The following is a 23,921-nucleotide window of genomic DNA, read 5'->3' as shown; positions in this document are numbered from 1 at the left end:
TGCTTCTGGATCTCTCACATGGATGATAGTGGCATAAACACTTGAGCCATCTTCCATTGCTTTCTCAGGTGTGTTCGTGTGGAGCTAGATCAGAAGTGGAGCATATGGGATCCAAAATGGTGCACAAATAAGCCATGGCTTACTCCAATGGGCCACAATGCCAGCATCAATTCTGTTTAAGTCCAGCTTGTGCACTAACTTTGTGACCCTGATCTTTACCCTCCTAATCGATAAAATGGAAGAAATACTGATACTTATCTTTAAAGGCTGTTATGAGAACCCATTACCGATTTCAGCATATAAGCAAGTGCTTCATAAATGTTAGCTAGCATCTATTAACCAAAAGGGTTTATGTTTATGTTTTTGTGAAGTGCATGTATGAATAGGCCTGTGGTCATAGAACTGGGAATGGGTGTGAGCTGTATTGAATAAAACTGTATAGGGCAGGGGATCCAATCTGGTGACAAGAAGCCTGTACATATGAGAAGGGATATGAGTGAAGCTACACCCCACAGGGTTGGTTTGCTCTCAGAACTTGAAAGCTGCAGATCCCAATCCCAAGAAGACATGCTTACACAGAAGTTTGCATTTCAAGAGGATTTTTCATATTATAAGCACCATATAGACAGGAGCTATATCCTGGTTTGTTCAGCCTTGAAGTATTAGATATGCAGACATATCTAAGGCTGACAATCTAAGGCTGAACAAACCAGGATACTTTCTGGATTACTAGGTAAAGGAATATAAAGTGATACTCAGAATCTTTTTTTGTTTTAACGCAATCCAACCTAAGATGTGGAGGTTTTAGTTCTGCTACTCCCATTACTTGGAATACTTTATACTGTTCTTTCCAGACTCTATCCCCAAAGCTTTGCTTAAGTGGAGTAAAGAATTTAATCATGCTTAAACAGAGCTCTGGCTAGTAGCAATAGGCTTTCAGGTGGGCACTCTTGAGTTACCTGGCATAGGCTCACATTTTGAAGAGACTAGAAACTTTAAAAAGCCTCAGAAGTGGTGATGGAGCCAAATAAAATGCCTAGAAACTATGCAGGCAGGGTCACATGTCTTGACTTTATGGTGAGAACAGCATCTCTGTGTTCAGGACTCTCTTGGACTCTGTACTATTTGCTTTTTCTTCTGGCTGATTGTTAAGGATTTTTTTTTAAGTTATGGGGTACAGTGTAATATTTCAATGCATCTTCACAGTATAAACTGATCATATCAGGTAATTGGCCTTTCTAAATTCTTATCTTTTTAATTGGAGTCTAACAGCTCCTCTTTTCCAGTTCTTTATATAGAATACACCACCGTCATATTCTAATCACCTCACTTTGCTGTGGGACACAGGAACCTGTTACTTTTACCAGACTGCATTTTGGTAAATAGTCATATGTTGACTGTTATTCCTATCTTCTTAATTGCTCAAACTTTCAAATGATAGAATATTCCACTTTCTGAGTCCTTCTTCATTAAAAAGTATTACTCAAATGTATGTAGTTCTTTTGTCCCTGTGAGCTCATAGGACATTTACATTTTTCTGTTATATCTTAAGTCAGGTGAAGGAAGTGACCAGAGTAGGCCTAGAGAACCCATTCTGGAGTTTTCTTTCCAGTTGCAGTGATTATGCGTGTAGATGGAAGCACCGTGTAGAAGCAACACCTCAGAGCTCCTTCACAACAGCCATCTGGACCAAAGGCAGGATTTTGCCTGAGCAAGAAATAAACTATCTTGTATTAAAACATTGGAATTTGGAAACTATAGTTATTTCAGCACAACAAAACTTATCCTGGCTGATATGAGATTTTTCTCAATCAGAATGAACTGGTGCATTTTGCTGAGCATCTCAGGCACATATCCAACCCTGTTAGAGCTCAGGGTTATGCGTCTTCATTCAACCTGAGTGATTGATAGGACTGAAGTTGTATTTAGTCATCATTGTGTCCCTGGCCCTGGGTAGGTTCCTAGAACATGTGAGTTGAAGCTAATTCAGCTGACTGGCATCGGGATTGTAGAGAAGCAGCGATCTTGTGAAGAGGGCCAAAACCTGGCCTAAGAAGCTGTTTTTATGAATGCTTACTCATTTTTATTTTGTTGAAATACAGGTGGGGGCAGGATAGAGAGAGCGAATCTTTGAGTTCTTAGTTCACTCTTCAAATGCCTACAACAGCTTGGGTTAGGCAAGATCAAAGCAATGGCCAGGAACTCCAGCTGTGTCTCCAATATAAGTAGTAGCAACCCAGCATTTAGCTGTCATTTTCCACCTCCAAGGTACATTATTAGAATCACAGGCAGAGGTGGAACTTGATCCTAAGTATTCCAGTATGGGACATGGGTGCCTCATGTTGCATTTTAAGGCATTGCACCATGCTATCCATCCCTAGGAGCTGTTTTATATGATGTATTTGTGGAAGCCTCATGAGCTGAGTGTAAGTGATAGCAGCTTCCAAAGAACACAAGATTATTCGACATTCATGTGCTGTCACTATTTCTCTGTTCCTTCAACTAGATGAAAAAACAATGAGCATCTGACACCCATCACACACTTAAGAAGGATGTCACAACGAAGACAGAAGAGGGAGAGATGAACCAAAACAGTGTGCTGTTAGGGACATCAATGTTGTTTCCAAACATCCTTCAACTGTGCTGCAAATCCCACTAACACTTATGGCCAGGATGAACTGTTGTCCTGTAGGTAGCAGGTCTTGGGAGATGTTGGGAAGTTTCATTCTATTATCTTGCACCTGACAGGTAAAGTCCCTGGACAAGTGAGATCTACCTCATCAGATCTGTATCTTAATCAGGACAGATGCCTCTGGAAGCCAGCTTTGAGCAGGTCAGCATGAATGAGTTAATCCCCAATGGTCCACAAGCCAAGGAAGCCAAGCAGCATAGAGGGGGCTTCAGTGACAGAAACACTGAAATAAGCAAATGTTCTCAGCAAGACCTTAATCTTGATCCTTGGTGGTACACAAAACAGACCTGTGGCAGCAGGTGCCTGCTGGAAGCCTAAATTAGAAAATTTAAGACATCTGGCTACCTAGGAATGTAAATGGCACTGTGAGCAGTAGCTTGTGCTTTATTGTTCTGTTTTCTCCTTATCTAACAGCAGGCACTCTGAAGTCAGCAGCTGTGAAATCTAACTAGAGGTGACAGGTAGGTGAGGAATACTTACAAGCTGGTAATCACTTTTAGTGTCTGTCTGCTTCTAAGTCAAATGTGGTTAATATTCCCATTGTCGAATCATTGCCATAAACATTACATAACATTCCATATTCAATGACATCATCATTAATGAAAGAAATCGAAGGGAGTTTTTTTTTTAATATTTATTTATTTACTTGATTGAAAGGTAGAGTTAGAGAGGAGAAATAGACACAAAGAGATACTTCATCCAGTGGTTGACTTTCAAATGACCACCCTGACCACGGCTGGGTCAGGAGTCAGGGACTCCATCAAGTCTCCCACATGGGTGGCAGTCAGTGCCCAAGTACTTAAGCCATCATCCGTTGCTTTTCCAGACGTGTTATCAGGAAACTGGATCAGAAGCTAAGCAGCCAGGATTCCAGGTGTTCTGATATGGGATGTCAACGTTGCAAGCCACAGCTTAACCTTCTGCACCATGATGCCAGCTCCTGAGGAATTGTTTCTATTTTTAATATACATATTATTTATTTGAAAGGCAGAGTGACAGGGAGAGCAAGAATGGGAGTGACAATGAGAATGAGAGAGATACCTTCATTCTCCAATTCACTATCCAAGTTGTTGAAGCCAGAAGCCTGGAACTCCATCCATGGATAATAGGAGCCCAAATACTTGGATCACCTTCCATTACTTTCCCAGGGATATTAGCAGGGAACTGAATGGAAAGTGGAGCAACCAGTACTTGAACCAGTGCTTTGATATCAAATGCCAGCATCTCAAGCAGCCTGTTAACTTTCTCTGTCACAACGCTCATCCCTGAGGAATTGTTTTTATGTAAATCATAAGGCTTCTCCATCAGATCAGTCAGGACTTTTCAATGATAGAGATGGGCAGAGGTTGACTTGCCCTAGAAAGTAACCTTCCCTGGAACCTGAGGTGTATTTCCTTTCTCCATTCTAGTTCTGAACAATTATGACATCCAATTCCACTCCTGAGATTTCCAGAAGATTCAGGAGAAAGTACAGGGAGAATCCATTATCCTTCAAATAGTGGTCTTTGAGATAGGCTAAGGCACTGTTACCCTCCCTTTGTTGGCATCACCCTTTCAGGACCTCTTGAAAATGACACTTGAAATTCATTGACACCTCTTGCTCTTAGAAACAGAAATGTAGTGATTATGGAGGCAAATGACACTCTCTCATCAGTAAACATATGGGATTTTAAAGTAAGATCAAAGGCAGGAGGGTATAAGGACTCTTACTAAATAAGTTTGCGAATAGAGCCACTTTAATAATAAAGAACATGTGTATGGCTTTCAGAAATGACTCCTCTAGTGTGAAGCTGTGTTTGATTTTAGATCCATTAGCAAAGAATCAGCTGAGTGTAAGGCCCTCACTTCTGTCTTCCCACATGTAGAGTCCCTGGAAGGTAGTGAGGAAAGACTGAGATCAGATGCCGTCCCCTTGGTCTGATGGAGATAACTGAAATTCACTTCTGGAAGCCAAGGAAGCTGGGAGCAAGAAATGTGCAGAAAGGACTGCTGGAGCTGAGGCTGGCTTATTTTGATGGAGTGAGATGGCAGACCTCAAGGAAAAGGGTGGTGGCACCAAAGGTCGGGGTTAAATGAGGATAACCCAAAAAATGGAGCAAAGGAAGCAAGGAAAGACGGGACAGATTTAATTGCCAATTTCTCCCAAATCTCCCTGGAGAGGAATCCCCAAGGCTTAGACAGACAGGGCTCATAACCCAGAGGCATAGGTGCTTCATTTCCCATCTCTTTAGCTTGACACGATGATCTGGACCCTTTTAGTCAACATGCACATTATTATGATCAGTATTCACTTGCTCTAGAGAAATGCAAGTGAGGCAGTACCACAGCAGACCCACTGACAGACGTCTGACAGGCATCGTAACACACCACATGCAAGCCCAGCATGCTTGACAAGCATTTTCAGACAGGCTACCCTGTGCAGAAAAAAAGAGTAAAGTGAATTCATCCACTGTACGGGACAGATTGGAATGTGTCTACCTCGGAAGAGATAGGACCGAAGTGGGATACCTGCAATGGGAGATTCTGGAGCTCTGTGCCCTCCAGCTTAATTCAAAAAGCACCAAGTGCCTAAGGCAAATACTGAATTTTCAGCTTCAGGGTAAAAGAGAATGTCAGGAATAGGCCCCCAAGTTTTGCCAAAGGTTCTTATGCTCTATTGTTTCAGAAGGGACAAAGAAGATCAAAGATAGCTAATGGGATGCTTTGGCCTGGGAAAGCAGTGCTGGCAGATCAAGACAGGATTGATGTATGCTATCCCATACAGGCAAATTCTGTTTATTTTGCAGTTGGCTAAACATACCACACACACACACACACACACACACACACACACACACACACACACACACACACAATGGCACAAGAGCTATGCCTGGAGATGTCTTTTTACTTCTTTTATTGAACTCCATAAATAATTTCATAAGGCTTTGAGTCATTACAACATCTTTTTTTTTGTTAAACATTTTTTTTTAAACACACAACTTTGACACTTGTTTGACAGGGGTCAAACAGTCAAATAGAAGGAACAAAAGAATAAACTGGCAAATGCAGAGCAGCAGGGGTATTCATATTCACTGTTGCCCATCTATCCACCCCAGCCCACCCCACCCCCAAAGCACTAAAAGATCACTATTTGGCCTCACACCAGAATTGTTGAAACTCTCTTGTTGCTGTCCTTTATAGATCCATTAGAGACATACAAACATTGAAAGGGGGAGAGAAGGAGACCAAAAGAATAATTGTATTTATGTGTTGAGATCTCCCCATGGCAGGGTCGACAGAATATACTAGCAAAGCCTTTTGGAGAGCAAAATTCAGGCCTCATTGCATTGAGGAAAGGAGAGTGCCATGCAGAAACAGGAGAATTATAGAGTTCTTGGGAGTAGCATTGCTGTGGGGACACAGTAGATTTGGATACTGAGCTCAGGTAATGAATAGATTTCCTTTTGGCTGCTGACCACAGATTTGCTTTCCTGCCACAGGCTTCTGGGACAATCCAACCAACAGAAAGCTGATTTCTTGTTGCTTTCACAAAATGCTGGCATTTGGAAATGTCAGTGCATTAGGTGGAGGGGAAGTAGGGGGTGAGATTAATATCTCTGATCATGGAGCCCTGAACACAGGATTCCTGTAAAGTTACGGGAGTGAAAAGTCCTGGCCAAAAGATGTTGTAGGCCCAATGACTTGTCCAAGCATCCTTTCCTGGATGTGCCTCTAACAGCTGGAGAAAAACACATCAAGGCCAAGTCCAGTGAGTTGAAGTGGAAGGTACGAAAGGGGTGTATACTAAAGGGAGGCCTGCAGCTACTAAAACACACTCTGTTTGCCAGGTAGGACATTTTAGCCTGAGTGCTAGGTGCCAGATCCCTTGCCAAAGGGAGCTTAAGAAGCTGGTCATGTGCTGAGCAGTGGTGGCCAGTCCCGAGCCCTGGCCTCTACCCAAAGTGCGCTAATCCTTGACTTACTCTATAAGTCTAGTTTGGCTGTGGGGAAATGGAAGCTTCAATTGAGAGCTTGTTAGCTTTCCTCTAACTTCCAGAGAGGAAATATTTCCAAGCTGGACAGGGCCTGGACTGAAGTCACAAGGCAATAATAAAGCCAGCTATGCTAAATTTCTCATGCAGCCATGGTTGCTGCATGGTAAACTGAGATCTTTTGGTGTGAGTCTCCTGTGGGGTCCAGGAAAAGACTTAAAATCTCTATATTCCTTGATTGAGTGGCTTTCCATCGCAAGGCCTTTTCTCACTCATTTATACCCCATTCTCCTGGTTGTTCAAGGTTTATCTACGCCAGGGGTAATGTAGAGAGTATAGACAGCTACTCACCCCCTATGGAGACCCTGCTTCTTTGAGCGAGAAGTTAGTTCTGCCCAAGTGGAAAGCCTACCAAAAATGAGCCTGAGTGTGGAATCTCTGTCTCAGACTCTTTGTCTAGACCCCTCACTTACTTGTCTCAAATATCCTGGTGTGGGAAGATAATTGGAATGAAGGCTTTCTTCAACTGTCATAACTACTTTCATTATGTCAATACCTGAAATTCTCCTGTGCCAGGAGGGCTGGAGAAGGAAGGAAGACAGGGGAGGAGAAGGAAAGAGACCAGGAAGATTGTCCATGCAATTTACTAACAATGGGAGACGTCTCGCACAACTGGCATGGAAGGAACTATAAGTACAATATCTGGATCAAGGCTGTCTTTTCCCATGTCTGTCCCTGTTCTTTCCTGTAAGGGTTTATTGTCAGCCTTGGACCATGTCAATAATTTGAAGGCAGCTGATGACTGGTCAGGTAGGTTCTAACTTAAATACATCCATGGACTCCTATCAATGCTGCCTTAAAAATCTGCAAATAGGAACAGGGATGACCAGGACACTGAACTGAATGCTGTGGGGAGCTCTACCTTCTACCTACTTGGTACTGAGTGGGGAAGATAAATTCTTCCCTCAGGAGGCAGAGTCTCAACCTCTTTGTTCTCAGTTCAGATCTTTTGGGCTAAGGGAAAAGGGAAAAGCCTAGGAGGAGACTCATAACAAAGTTCACTTGAAAAAGAATAAACTGGCTCAAACTAACTTCCATATGCAAAACTGTAATGACCTACCAGTATTGCACCATTGGGAATCCCCAGGGCTAGAATAAACAACCAAAACACAGTGTTTCCCTGAACAGAAGTCCTTTCTACAATCATCACACTCTGACATTCTCTCGATTGTTTGATTTTTGATCCCTCTACAACACCTAAAACAGTGAAAGCAATAGAAATACCAAGCAATGATGTCACAGGGCACAACAGAGCATGTCCAGACTGGCACAACTGAGGGCAGAGGATGCTGGGGAAAGGCTGTTTGGAGCAATTGCAAGGCTGCAGGAACATTCGCAAATGCTTGGCTGAGGGAGAGGAGAGAGGGGATTTCCCTCTTCCTAGTACGGAGTGGAAGAGGGAAAAAAGAAATCCCAAACTCCACCACATCAAATGAAATTTAAAAATCATCAGCATTAGTATAATCAGGAAAGAAAACAATAAACCAATACAAATACATCTATGATAATAATGACAAGTCAGTGAATCACTCACAGAGGAGCAAAGAGATTATCTCAACAAGAAAAACAACAAATAGAAATGTTAATATTTAAAAGAAAAGAGGAGGGGGACAGGTAAGAACTCAAAACTTTTAAGAAGGGATCACATGTTTGGAAGTCATTGGTACCTTTTCCTATCAATTAGAGATTTTACTTCCCAAAAACAACAGAAAACGTTTTTGGTCCTTCTCTGTATGTGTGGAAGTGTGTGTGTGTGTGTGTGTGTGTGTGGAAGTGTGTGTGTGTGTGTGTGTGCATGTGTTTGTGTGTGTGTACTGTTATGTGTATGAATGTGTGTGCATGTATACTCAACAGTCTGTGTATATGACCATATATGTCTCTCTCTATATATGTATATATGTACGTATGTATGTATATATAAATTTCAACAGTGCTTCTCCGAAAAAAGGTCCATCTATAAATATAATTTTATTTACTTTATTTTAAAATTATCTGCCTCCCTGTAGGTATTATTTTTTGAAGGGGGTTAACCTGCTGAAGTTTTGCCAGAATGGCGACTGGCTGCGCTTGGGTTCGGTGAACTCAAAAACCTGTGACTGAGCGATGCCATCGGGGACCAGGTACTGGCCCTGGTTTAACGGGTCCTGCGGTGGTGGGTAGGAAGGTGGAACTGAGCGGGCAGAGTTTACACCTAGAGCAGATAGGAGATCAAAGGGAAAGAATATAAGTTAAGTCATAAAGGGCTTTTCAAATTACACAGTGACCACTTTGGGTAGACAATTCAAGGAAGCCTAGAATGTGAATTGGTACATATTGAGCTTTTGCTGGAGCATTTTCAGATTAGGGATAATTAAGTGATAAAATTCATGCAGTTATTCCAAAATCTGAAAAATCCTAAAACATATTTCAAGAATTTTCTATAAGGGACACTGGAATTGTATTACAAGTCAACCAAGGAGAGAATTTTTCTCCATAACCAACTACGGAGGGGCATAGTTATTACTGTAGCACTGCACACTTCTCCATCTAGTCATGCATCACTACAAGATTTCAGGTGTTGTCATCAGTCTTTTTATATATGTGGACACTGATAGCCAAAGGGAAATGTCATATCTGAGATCAAATATAAGTTAGTTACAAAACAAGGGTTAGAACCCACATTATTTCATTTCCAGTTTAGAGTTGTTTTCAAGGAATCCTAATCCCTTATGTAGGTCTTGGTCCTCGAAAGGACACAACAAATTCCATTTAATTTCAAAGGACTTTGGTTTTTTTCTCCTCTCCAACTGCCTCTTGAAATGTCAAAAGAGCCTGATTAAGAACTGCTGGCTTTAGGGCAGGTCTGAGGGTTGCGGGTGTAAAAACAGGAGATGCAAGTGACTGACTCAGTGTTATGTTCTGTGACTTGAGAGTGATGAACCCACATTTACTAGGTAATGGATGTAGGTAGTTGATAAAGAAAACGAATACTACCAGCAGGTATATTTTAGAGAAAGCAAGGGAGAGTTGATCTTTTTTTAACCAGTTTCAGTGACATAAGATTCAACATCTTCTCAACTTTAAGTGTAAGCAACCATCAAAACAAAATGGAACATTATAGGAAATAGAGGGGCTTAACCCCAAAATTTCTTCTTCATTTGTATTTGGAAACGAATAGGATGAGGCACACAATAAGTGAAGGCATGCCAAGATAGCATCTCTGCAGATCCCAAATACCTCTTTCCTCTGCTAGCCAATATTAGCATTACCACTTCTTTGTGTGATGGCTTGATGGCATTGATTAAGCCAATAATAATAGTGGCATTTCAGTGGAAAGGATCAAGTTCTCTTGTATGAGTCAGTTTTGAAACATGGTGACAGAAACATAAATGTACTGGTAGTTAGTAGACCCTATGGAGATATCAGCAAGGGAATTTGGGAGTGCTAATGTAATTTTTTTAAAGATGATGCTTTATCTTCAGGTTGTCATAGCTCAGATATAATGGTAAGAAATAATACAGAAAAACTATATAACTTGTATGTAGTTTTCCCAATTGTAACATCTTGGAAAATTATAATTTCACAATCAAAATTTTATTAATGTTGTAAAATGCTGTCAAAATGTGGAACACTTCTATTATCACAAGGATCACTTTTACCCTTTTATATGAGTACCTCTGTTGCCTTCAATATTTCTTTAGTTCCTGGCAACCACTAAACTTATCCCTCATTTGTAAAATGCACCGGTTTAAAAATAACATTCCATGATATGGATGTATGACAGTCTGCTCAATCATTTACCCATGAAAAGATACATGAGTTATTTCCAACTTGGCTATTGGGAACAATGCTCCTATAAAGGCAAGTTTTCACATGAATGTTAGCTTTCATTTCTTTTGAAAAAATGCCTAAGAGTGTAACTGTTGTGTTGTATGGCAGCTTTTAAAGAACTGATACACTTTTCTTGAGTAGCTGTATCATTTTGTATTCTCATCAGTAAGGTATGAATGATCCATCTTCTGTGCATTCTTGTCATCATTTGGTATTGTTAATATATTTCAGACATTCTGGTAGACGTGTAGTGGTATCTCACTGTGGCTTTAACTTGCATTTCTCCAGTGACTAACAATGTCAAACACCTTACAGTATCCCTACATTGCTGTCAGTGAACTATCTCTGTGTCTTTGGCTCATTTTATAACTAGAGTAATTTGTGTTTTTACTGCTAAGTTTTAAGAGTTCTTCATATATTTTAGACAATTGTATTTTGTGTTACATGTTTTGCAAATATTTTGTCCTATCTCATAGTTTGTTTTTTTAAAATTCTATTTACAGTTTCCTTTCCAGAGACTATCAACTCTTAAGATAGCTACATATCTTTAAAAAAAATGTGGTCTGGGCTTTTAGGAATTTCTTTGCCTAGTCCTAGCTCTTGAAGATTCTTGTCTTAGTTTTTCCCAAGAGTTCTGTAGCTTAGCATTTACTTCAGTGATTAATTTTGAGTTAATATTTGTATAAGGTGTGGGTTTTAGTTCTCTGCTCTCACCCCCTACCACTGCCAGAGAAGTCCAATTACTTCAACACTAATTATTGAAAATGCTACTCCTTCTGTACTTAATTGTTTTTGGACCTTTGACAAGATCATATCAGACATATCTGTGCAGGTCCGCTTCTAGGTTCTGCTCTGTCATTCTCATGTTTATTTTTCTAGCAAAATTTACATTGTTCTGGTTAGTGAAGCTACATAATGAGTGTTGAAATTGGATAAACTGATCACACTCATTTTATTCTCCCTTTTTCAAGATTATCTTAGCTATTTTAGGGTATTCACTTGATTTTGGGTTGGCCCTAAAGCCTCTGAAAACAGAGATTGTGCTTATGGCTCCAGAGAGCTCATTATTGACAGAATGAATTTGATGAATGGACTTGGAAGTATATCTAACTACTAATGTTGTATACCAATGCTCATAACCAAGGCATTATGAGAGGCAAAGGTGAAGTAGGAATGCCTTTCTTAGAACTTGACTGAATCCTCTCTGCTCTTCTCCCAATCAGTTTCCCCTTCACAAAGCAGAACACTGAGTTGATTATGTCCTAAGGTATTATACATGCATTTAGAAGAGGACACTGCATTCATTACCCCACTCAGTTACATCTGCAGAGAAGAAATATTAGCAATGCCCCCGTCATTTCCAAGAAAGATTCAGTGGAAATATTAACACAGCTAACTTTCATGGGTAGCTGAAAAAACTCCTTCACATTTTCCCTATGTACACACTGCAACTATTGAATTCCTAAAATTTGACAACCCCTTCCATATGTGTAGCATCCCTGAGCCTAAAAATACATGAATGACCATAGCCCTCTATTAACAGAAGAGTCTTAAATGCCATGGATAGACATATGACAGAAGATTCAAAGGACTTCTGGGAGGACTAAAATTAGATGTGTTTCCCTGAAGACTTTAAGATTGTTGTTAAGGGAAGAAAGATGTTTAGGTTAAGCAGAGTTCAGATACTGGGGGGGTCAAGAAAATTTGAAATGGACAGTCTGGAGATCAGACAGGGTGCGAAGAAACCTGGTATGCGGCGGCAGGACTATCTTTTGACCGGTTCCTTTGTAGATGTCTCTTTGCTTGGGGTGTTCTAGGTGAAAAGGCCTGTCAGTCACAAATATGCTTGTGAAGATACCTGTGCTGGGATTAAAATGTACCAAGCCACCATGGAGGCAAGTGTGATGGAAGCAGCACAGGATATCAGAACGCTAGAAACTCCAGAGGTGACAGTTCCCAGGCGACAGAAACCGACTGGTAGGGCAGTATCCCTTTGCAGCCTGATGATTGCCCAGCTGCCGAGTGGGTCTTTGCTAATCACTACCGTATCTAAGCAAAGAGGACATCCGATTACAGAGTTTCCCTGTTAATACACATCAGACCCTTACTGATATTAACTCCAGAATGCTTTCTGACACCATCTCTCAAATTTTACTCCCCAGAAGGTTGGGGGTGGATGGCTGTAATTTCCTATCTAAAAGGAATCATATTTGCATGATTAGGAAAAGAGCCAATGTTATCCTCTCAAGAGCAAGAAGTAATAAACAGTTGAAAGGAAGGCATGCCTAATCAGAGGCCCAGCTAGGTGCAATGTCTAATGGAAAATCAAATATTCTGGGGCACTCAGCTCCCTCAATCAAAGGGGAGATTCATTGGGAATAATTAAGGATGCTTTATGTGGATGCAGCACTTGAATCCAATAATTTTTGTGGTGACTCATTCAGAACCAGAGAAGCCACTGAGAAAGCAGAAGGGATGAACTGAGGAAAGTGAGATCTTACTAAGATTGCTTAAACCTGGGGACAGTGACAATGGTTGTCAGTAATTGAAGCTGCCGTTAGTCATTGAGGTGACAGAGAACGAGCTCTTCTTTCTCAGGATGTGGTGAATTAGCAGAAAGCAGTATGCTCAGAATCAAACTAATTGAAGTTCAGACTCACTTTACCCTAAAGACGCTCAGTTTCCTCCTGGGAAATGGGACTGCATATATATATATATATATATATATATATGCACATATATATACACCTATACATATATATATATATCTATACATATATATATACCTAAATATGTAAAGATACTGATACTGAACAGGCACAGGTGCAGAGAAAAAATGTTCTGTATTTGTTCAATCAAAGGTATTCCATTCTAAATGTGGGGCTCTTGGTTTGCTAGGTACCCTCAGATCAGTTAAAGAAAGCTGAATACACATTTCTAATGTATTTCTACCTATTAAACAAATTATGCACATCTGCTATTTTCCACACTTCTAAATTATTAGTAGAGTGTCTCTTGTTTTAAGTAAAAACAAAGACAAATGTTCTATTTTTTTTTCTTTTTCCTGTATCCCATGATCTACCTTGGACATATCCATCCTACACCATTCACTCCTCAACAATAAACCTTGTTATGTGTCAGTCAAGGACACCTGGGGCCTGGAGTCTAATCAGTACCACCTCCAAAGAACTCCAGTATGGAAATAAGCCTATGGCTATGCAAGCAGATAGTCTATAGGCTCTGCAGTATCACACACAGGCAGGTAGGGTGGGTAGGACAGGGAGGACAGAGTGGGGTTGGGGGATAAAAGCAGCTTTACCTTTTTGTTTAGGAACTTTTCTCACAGTCATTGCAGCCTGTCTCTTCTGATTTTCAGAAATTTCAAAGCCTAAAATAGAAAAGTACATGATGTTTTTATGAGAACCATCCTCTTCTTGGATGTACAAGTTAGTACAATTTTTCTGGAATAGCAATTTGGTAACATGTAACAACATTTTTAAACACAAGGAGTACATTCTGTTTGACCCATTCATTCTTTAGTAAGAGAACTTCCCAGAAGTGATTCAGTCAGAAAAATCCATGGAGAAACTTTGCCTGGGGTAACCTCAGACTTGACTCTTATTTGCGCTAGCCAGTGCAGGTTCAGTCTGTCGCCTGCACCAGCCAACACACATATCGGTCAGCACAGCTTGGTCAGTTCTGCCTCAGTGCCATATCTCACAGGAACTGATGGTTGCTGTGGCCCAGCCCAGCCGCCCTCCACAGACCCAATCCTTACACATACCAGTGGGTACTGAAGTCTAGTTGGGGCAGCTCCAGACAACCTTCATAGGGCCAGTCACAGCTTTGAATTGTGTGTGTGTCAGCCTCTGCCACAGTCTAGCACAGCCTAGATTATATCCCACCCAGCACTCTGTCCACCCACAGGTGCTGCAGCCTAGCTCAGCCCAACTCATTCCCAAACTCATCCCTCACAAGATATACCAACAGGTGCTACTGCCTTGTTCAGCCCGGCTCTTCTCCATCCCTGGTTCTCTTGCTCACCACTGGTAAGTGTAGCCTAGCAGGGGAGTAAACACCGTTCCCCTGCTGGGCATGTTTCCAGCTCCAGATCTGGCACCTGCCAGGGGGTGGTGCACTCCAGCCTGATGGTATAATCTGACTTGCAGTCAGTCCTGGCACTTGCCAGCTGGTGCTATGCCCTAGCTCAGCTGGCCTGCACCCATTCTGGCTCTTGTGTGCAGCAGCAGCTGCAACAGCCTAGTTCAACCTGTCCTGCCCTGAGACTGGCCCAAACCCAGTCCCAGCTCTTATGCTCATCAATGGAATCAGTAACTCAGCAAGGGAGTCCCTGAAGTTCCTCTACCTGCCCAACTTCCAGTTCCGAACCTTGCGTGTGTCAGCTGGTGCTGTGGCCCAGTCTGAAATGGCTGACCCCGCAGTCTAGGCACTCACCAGCAGGTAATACATCCCAGCTTAGTCTGACCTGCCCCCAATCTGAACTCTCACACCAGTGGGTGCAGCAACCAAACTCAGTCTGGCCAAACCCCAGCCCTAATATGAACTGGCAAATGTTAGGGACCAACCTGACCTGGCCTGTACCCTGTCCTGGCTCTCACTTATGCCTATGTGTGCTGTGTATTAGCTCTGCCTATAGCTACAAAAGATGTATTTCACTGAATATAGAGGCACAAAAGAGAGCAAAAGTTAAGAGGCTGTTATGTGGATTTTTAAAAAAAATGAAACATGGTTGGAAAGTGGAAGAAATACTTCACATTGCATTAAAAACTACAATAAAAGGGAAATGACCCAGAAAAGAATTAAAACAGTTAGTCAAGCATGTTTTAGAAGGAGGAAAAAAATCAAATTAAAAAAGTTCACAGAACTTTGCTAAGTGAAATAAAGAAACAGTAAAAAGTCTTATCAAGTCCAAGGTAGGATTATAATACAGACATAGACCTACCAAAACATTGACTACTCAGTGAAATTAACAAACATGAAGGATAAAGAAAAGAAGTTACAGGCTAAAAGATAGCTTATTTATGAGATAATATTTATTATTAGAATTTTCATCTGAAACACTGGAAGTAAAAAGTCTTCTGAATAACTCCTAGATCAAAAGAAATTATACCACAACTCATAAATTATCTAAAATGAACAAAATCATATTTTGTGTAAAAAAAAATCTTTAGATATGGTTAAGAATTTCCTCAAAAAAACATGTAATCTGATTTTAATTATTTTTTATTCAAAATGAACAAAATATCCAACCAAGGAAACAGGAGGCAAAAATCCTAAAAACTAAAGGAAATTAGAAACAAAGAGTGAATAAAACTAAACTTATTTGAAAGAAAAAAAACTGTAGAAAAGATAGGTAACCTAAAAATAAATTCTATGAAAAGACCAATCAGTGTCTCCTGACAAATCTGATTCAAAGGCTAATCTTAGAAAAATATTAAGTACAAAATACTAGGAATGAGGGAAAAAGAAAACCACAATTAAAAGAATAAGACAAAATTACACGTGTGAGTGTACACACATACACAGTACTACACTGAAAAGCCAGAGAAAATATTTCCCAGAAAAATACAGGCAATCAGAATTAATACAAAAAGTAAAGGTATATAATCCATGTGAAGAAGAATGAATATACCACATTCCCGAGCCAGGTAAAATAAGTCTAGTATAAAAGCATATGGGCATTGATCCTAAATGTGAAGACTTAATAAAAAAATGTTAAGAAATTACATACTAACACATTTAATATCCTGCCATGCAGAATTCAAATGAACCTTCTTTGGGAACAAAAAGAAAATGAATTTTATATTCATATAAAATAAACATCTAAAAACTGCAAAGAAAAATGAATGAGAATTTATTTTTCCAGGCATTTAACATTTCTAGAAATCTCGTATAATAAAAAGATTGTTTTCTTGAAGTGAGTAATGACAAATAGAATGATGAAGCAGAATAAAAATTCTAAAAACAAATTCAAGTATGTATGGATAGTTACTGTGAGAGTTCTATATAAGTGACATTCCAACTGTGTGACAAATAAAGGAATTATTTAGTACTTAATGCTGATATAACTGTTTATCCACCTGCAAGAAAATAATTAGTACTTCTTTCTCACACCATAGTCAATAAGAAAATTCCAGACAGATTATAGTTCTAAAACTAAACCAAAAAGTTAGATAACTTGGTAAATTGCAAGGTGTTCATGAGGAAGGATTCTTTCAGGCAAAATAAACCCATAAGAAATGGAACAGCAGATCTGTCTAAAAACAAACTTTTATACAACTAAGTACTGTAACCAAACAAAAGACAAATAACAGACTGAGTAAAGTGACTTACAATTTATAAAGCTTTATCATTCTAGTATTAAATCATTACACATGTAAATAAGAAAAGACAAAAATTAAAAGGACCAAAGGGTATGAGTAGGCAATTCACTAAAGATTTGTAAATGTTTGGCAGGGACATAGAAAAAAAACTCAGTCTTGCTAGCTGAGAATTACAATCTAAAATATGCAGATATACTGTACTGATGAAGGTATATCTGTAAAATAATGCTAGGAATACAAATTCTATATTTTTTCATAATTTAATATGAAAATATGTATTAAATGTAAAACTGTAGCTTGGCATTAGTTGTTCCAATTTAAGCTATCCTATAGCAAGGAAAGCACAGATACGAAATAAGATATGTACATGGATATTTACTAGAGAAACATTTGCAGTGGAAAATAACAGCTGGAAATGACATGAATGTTTAGGAAAAGCAAAACAGCTGCAATATAACGAGTAGTGTTACACGACTATTTGAGAAGTGTGATGGCTTTTTTTGCTGTGTCAATCTGATTAAACTACGATCTTCAATATAATAAGTGTTTCTGTGAAAGTATGTTATAGATGTAACCAAAGGTCAAGCAATTGACATTTATAAGGGAGGATATACTGGATGATCTTGGTAGACCTGACTGAGTCTATCGGAAGGTCTCTAAAGCAGGGCTGAGGTTTCCCTCAGGGAGAGAAGACACTCTGCTTGACAAACACAGTTTGTCTGGAGTGCTTCATTCTTCTCATGAACTGCTCTGAAAGCTTTTGCCATTGCCCATGATCTTCCATTTTTGACTGACAGTTCTACAGATTCCCGAAATGCTTAGACAACCTTCACACTCACATTAGCCAATTCCCTATAATCTCTTCACAGTAATATATTGGTTAGATTTTTCTTGTTGGACGTGACTGATAGATCCTGAACTCCTTGCCTGAAGAGCTATTCATGATAAATCAAGTCTCAACAAAGCAAGTTGCAGAGTAATATGTGCATTGTTTTCATAAATTTAAAAACGTATACATGTTTGCAGGAACACAAGATAACTGCGGAAAGAGACATGATAAGGTGAATGCTGGTTGTCTCACATAGTGCTGAAATTTAAAAGTAAAAGCAAAGAATAATAAAACTATGGTAGATATTTATTACTGCCATAACATAGTGATTAATGGTTAAAAATGTACTTGGAAGGTAGAGAGAGGAAAGAAGGGAGACAGAGAGAGACCTTTCATCTGTTGGTTTGCTTCCCAAATAGCTACATAGGCCAAGGCTGGGACAGGCTACAGTCAGGTAGTAGGAGCTTCTCCTGTGACTCCAATACGGGTGCAGGGACACAAGGACTTGGGCCATCCTCTGTTGCTTTCTCAGGTACATGAGCAAGGGAGCTGGATCAAAAGTGGAACAACTGAGACTCAAAGGGGCACCCATACATAGTGGAAGTTTCAGCACAGGTGGTGGCCTTACCCAGTATGCTACAATGCTCGCCCTTCCTCTATGATTTTCTTTGAGCAAATACCAAAACAAGATATTGTGCACTTTTGAAAAAGACGTCCATGGACTCATTAGGAAGTAATTTCTACAAGTTTTTCCATTGATAGTGGATCTTATAGTTATACGTTATTAGGACCTTATGTGGGAGACATTAAGTTGAAGCACAAGTACATCAGAGGAAACTTGGCAATGATTCAGAGTCTGCACACTAGGACTATCCTTTTACTATTTATAATAGCCTAGATAAGCTCAGCAGTTTTGTCACCTTGATTCAGTAAGCTTAATTCACTGAATATAAGTAAGAAACAATATTTTTTTTTGATAAAGCGAATGTTATTCAAGATGTACATCAGCCAGAAATATCTTACAGGCACTTTAGCTCCCATAAGAGTAGAATCCCATACCTGTGTCCCTCAGAATAAGGACCTAAAGCTTTCAATTGAAAACAGATTCTGCCTTGGTCTTCATCAGTGGATTTTGTCACTGGGTGCTGATTAGAAAGTCAACTGCATCTTCTTACTGTGATATTACCAAATCTTCCCTGATTGACATTTTGGCAAAAGATAGTGTCTTGTACTCAAGGACAGAAAGCTGGGATTTCACTGAGACTACAGAACTGCTTTGGGTTTGTTTGCTAATGAACATGTGTTTGAGAGAATCAAGCCTGAGATTGGATTTCAGTGTATATTTTTTTCTTGTTTGGTAATGAGATGGTAGGAGAGGCCTATTTCTAACTCCTCCCTATCCCTGGCTATTAGAAGATGCTGCTATTTACTAACAGAAATCTATTACTCAGGAATGACCAAAGTGGCTTAAGTCAGTTTGCAATGGATATCTTCCCTCTAGCTCTAGAGAAAAGAAAAATAATTCAAATTATGTACATTCCAAGAGCCACTTTCTTCTTTCTCCTCCCAGGTGACTTACCAATTTTTTCATCTTCCTGTACCATTTTCCTCTCTTCCCTGAAAGCTCTGAGCCAGCGTATTTTCTCCTCCAGTTTCTTGGCAAAGAATAGATGTATCTCCTCGGTCTCTTTATTGTGCAGTTTGAAGGCATTCTTCATGCTCACGTTAAAGTCATCATCTCTGCCATCTTCAATGTCAACCACTTCATATTTATCCATGTCAATGCGGCCTTTGTAATACAGGATGTCTCTCCGGATTAGGTCCTAGATGGGAAGCAAAAGAACAATTTTGTGGATATATATGCACAGTGCACTCCAGGAGAGTTGGCACGAGGGTATAGCAGAGTAACAACGTAATTGTTTTGGAGTATGTAATTTTGGGCATGTCAGATTAATAATTTGAAATGGACAGGCAGCTTAAGTAGATGTACTGAGAGAAAGCCTCTATCACATATTTAAAGACTGCCTCAGACCCCAGTATCAACCCATGGATATGCTTCTAAGTCTTTTGATGGGATGCAAGGAACAGTAACTCATATAAGCACTGCTAGAAGGGACTTTCACAACACATTTGCAAACCTAATAGGCGCATAAAATAAGAAGATGGTAATAAAATAAGTTAGTTGCCTTGAGTGTACCCAGAAACCATGGCAGGTCAGAGAGCCTTGATACCAGAGAGAGGATACATGATAAAAGTAGCGAAGAGGTCACATAACGCTGAATGGGAAGATCACCTGAAATAACACTTAGCATTCTAGGTATCTAGGTATCTTAGAGAATGGGCTAGGTATCTATTCCAGGAAAAAAAAATCAAAGTAAGAATTTCACATATTAACATACATCTCACACATATAATGGTGAAAGATAAAAATCATAGATGGATACAAATGGTATGTTACTTATCTATTACTGTCGTGCTTTTGTACACACAGAACTGCATTAATCCTAATTCTAGCCCATTGCACACTCATTAGTCTAAGAATGGTACTCTTATTTACTTAATAACTATCTGGGAATAATGTAATCAATATTGGTGAAGTCACCACACAATCTAAATTGACAATTCCAAGGCATCATTGCAACTAAATTGCATGTTCATCATTCCCTAGGCTGCTTTTCTATGCAGTTTCATATCATCTGTATTATCCTTAAAACATACATGAAGAAATACACAACAATCTGAGCCCGGCAGCGTGGCCTAGCGGCTAAAGTCCTCGCCTTGAACACGCCAGGGTCCCATATGGGCACCAGTTCTAATCCCGGCAGCTCCGCTTCCCCTCCAGCTCCCTGCTTGTGGCCTGGGAAAGCAGCTGACGACGGCCCAAAGCTTTGGGACTCTGCACCCACGTGGGAGACCCAGAAGAAGTTCCTGGATCCTGCCTTCGGATTGGCATAGCATCGGCCATTGTGCTCACTTGGGCAGTGAATCATCAGATGGAAGATCTTCCTCTCTGTCTCTCCTCCTCTCTGTATATCTGCCTTTCTAATAAATAAATAAATCTTAAAAAGAAAAAAAAAAGAAATACACAACAATGATTTATGAGAGAGTACAGAGCAGAAAACAGAGGAGAGACTGGAAGGCAGGGAAGCAGAAAAAGGGAAGACAGGATTGTATTTGTAATGAATTGTTTCTTAAAGTAGGGAGTGATTAATTTTTTGAATGTCAAATATTCCTCAGTTAGAAAAAAGAGAGATGGATGAAATGATATAAAATTCAATGGAGTGTCAGCGCTCATGAGTCTCTCCAAATGGCCTTTCAGTCCCTCATCCTCTAAAAACTACCCTCGCCTCCTCTGAAAGCTGATATGTGGCTTGGCTAAGTCTGGCTGAGGATATCCTCACAGATGTTCTCTTTTAGTGACAGGGCTCTTTCTGCCCAATCCTCCATCCTTTCTCCTTATATTTGGCTTTTAATTCAACCTAACACAGTCAGAAAAGCTCACTAATTTTTATTAACATAATGCACTTCAGTTAAACCATTTCCTTTCTATTGAATAGCCTGACATGCTTTACTTCTCAGCTGCAGGTTACCTGTGAAAGGTCTGCCTCTGGTCACCCACATTCCCAGTTCTAACTCTTCATACTGAGCAGGTCATTGAACTTCTTGATAGAATTGAGGAAGGCTATCTTAAAGGAATCTCAGCATAGCTCTGTGAAAATCAAAAGCTGGGAAATATAGATGCTATTGAACTGCTTATATTTATCTCACATTGTTCTTTTTCCCCCATAATGATGGTACATGTAAATAAGCTGTGAATACAATTATAATAATATGGTTATATATTATTATATATATAATATATAATATATTAATATATGGTATAAATATAATAGTATGATATAATATAATCAACTATTATCCTCAGCCTCAAACTCATAGAAGAGAGGAAGACAGCTGTACAGAGACAGAATCAGCAATGCCTCCAAGGTTGTTTCAGAGCCTAGGTTCCTTCTACCATGTCCAAGGAATACAGATGCACTCTTACATAGTAGGATGAAGTGCATCCCATAAAAAATGAATTCCACAATTCTTTGGAACAATCTGCAAAACACATGCATGAAAAGTACACCCTATCAGGCTAATCTAACTATAAAAGCACAATAGACTTGGGCGGGGGGGTGGGGTGGTAGATAGGTGTAGTCTAGCTTGATCTCATAAAGGCTTGAAATCTTTTTCACAATTTACAACACATTGCATCCAGATCTAGAAAGCGAGATCTGGACCACGAAGCTCAGAGGTTGGTACTTACCCTGCTAAATCATAGGAAGTCTCAATTAACTTGTTCCCAAATTGAGTCTGTAGCTTCATTTTCCCCTTAACTGGCATGTTCTAATCATAGCCTTCAACACCTTTTCCAGTTTCCAAAAATGGAAAGGATGTACATGAGCATGGAAGTACATTAAAAACTTCCACTGAACCTCTTATTATTTCTGTAGTTATTTAAGGATAACAAGGAGTAGTGAAACGTTTTGCTTCTGAGGTGAATATAACCAGAGAGAGGTATTATTAAAATTCTCCATTGCCTGTTCTTCCTAGCTTCTTAGAGGGTTGCAAGTGAGTTTTCAGGCAACAGATTGGTACAAATGAAACTTAGGGACATGATAGAAACGATTAATAGTGATTCGCTGGTTCAGAGATTCTAATCAGAAAGGTTAGCTAAGGTCATGAAGCAGCATACAACAGTTGAAAGAGCATGAGGTAGAATCCACAGCCCTGAATTTGAATCCTTGCTGCTGAAACTACTAGCTCTGTGGTCCTGGGCAAACTACTTAACCTCTCTGACCCTTAGTTTCCTTAATTATGAAGTGAAGAGAGTTATTTTGACCCTGTGAAATGGCTGTAAAGCCATAATCTAAACATGCAGTTTCCAGGTCATGAGGTCAGCCTATTCACTAAATATTGCCTTGATCTTTCTTGTTCCAAGCCAGTGATGCACAGCTCTTTAAAAATCCATTTTGGAAAAAAATCCTTTCAAATTTTACTGTCTCCTTTAGTTCATTTAAATGTTCCAAACAAGTTAAACGTTGAGAGTAAAAATGAATCAAAGCAAAGATCATGATGAATGCTTTGTCAATTTACATATCTTTTTCCACTCTCTCTGGAGATTCTGTACCCTCTCAGGGCTGGGATGATATTTGTCCGAAGGTATTTGCCACCTGTGGTATTTGCCACAAGTTTCTGGCAGCTCACGTTTGATAGAATAATTATAAACATAGAGCAATTAAGAAATTTAGCAGGAATAAAAGCTACTAAGTGGCAAAGTTGGGCCCTGATTCCAGGCTGTGGCTCTAAAATCTGTGCTTCGGTTTAACCAATCTTTTATATTGTTTCCCAATAAAAACAGGCTGTATGAATGGTTCATAACAATACATATGCAGTAATATATCAATGGCTATCATTTATTCAGTGATTACTATGTGCCAGGCATTGCACCCACATTGTCACATTTAACAATCATAATCTTTCTTCCTGGCAAATACCACTATCATTCATATTTTGCAAATGAAGCGATGATTGTAACTAGTCTTTATTCATGGTCATACAGCTCATGGTAGAAAGGTGATTGGAATCTTCTAGTCTGATTCTGTTATCTGTGCTCTTAACTTCCATTGCTCCCTACTACCATAGGTGGTTCCCTCCAAAACGTAAGTTTAACATCAGTTCTAACTCATTCTAATCTGATATTGAAAACATAATAGACAGTTACAGAACTAGTTCGAGGTTAGACAAGTAGGTAAGGGGCAGAAATAGGTCTGGTACTCAGATGACCTGCCTTCAAATCCCCTTTTCTTTCTATTCTGTCTCCATATGTGTTGCCATTTGTATATTTCTGAGTTGTCCCAAATGGTTCATCTTATACTCTGGACTTTCAGTGCAAGAACTAACAGTTAAAATGCAGAAACTTCTCTTTTAGCATGCTCTTTAATTTTAATCCCTTAGAATATGGTGAAAGAAACAGAAATATGGAACAATTAAGATACAGAGGACAAGAAAGCATGCCAAGATTGACACAACTGAGGAAACATGATACAGGGAAAAGACTGCTTAGAGCAACTGCAGGGCTGCAAGGACATTAGTGAATGATTGGGGAAAGGGACTCTATTCCCTTCCACAGTAAGTAGTGGAAGAGGAAAAAAAGAAAATAAAAAGGA

At 39.6% G+C, this 23,921-nt stretch overlaps 1 protein-coding gene across 12 annotated transcripts in view; it reads right to left on the bottom strand.

Annotated features, from left to right (window-relative positions):
• Positions 1-8,697: 8,697 nt before the first annotated feature.
• ARHGEF9 (Cdc42 guanine nucleotide exchange factor 9) overlaps positions 8,698-23,921 on the bottom strand; it is a 162,109-nt gene continuing 146,885 nt past the window's right edge. For all 12 annotated transcript variants that reach the window (XM_041002433.1, XM_041002463.1, XM_041002429.1 and 9 more), the window contains 3 exons: positions 19,289-19,532; positions 13,856-13,924; positions 8,698-8,917 (listed from right to left, as the gene is read on the bottom strand). In XM_041002433.1, the coding sequence (XP_040858367.1) occupies positions 8,736-8,917; positions 13,856-13,924; positions 19,289-19,532 (495 nt within the window). In that variant the 3' untranslated portion in view covers positions 8,698-8,735. The remainder of the gene's footprint in view (positions 8,918-13,855; positions 13,925-19,288; positions 19,533-23,921) is intronic.

Source organism: Ochotona curzoniae, unplaced genomic scaffold (genome assembly GCF_017591425.1).
Source record: "Ochotona curzoniae isolate NIBS_2020 unplaced genomic scaffold, NIBS_Ocur_1.0 contig_1274, whole genome shotgun sequence".
Lineage (NCBI taxonomy): Eukaryota > Metazoa > Chordata > Mammalia > Lagomorpha > Ochotonidae > Ochotona > Ochotona curzoniae.
Note: the sequence above shows the minus strand (reverse complement) of the source record. Positions and strands in the feature narration are given on the sequence as shown.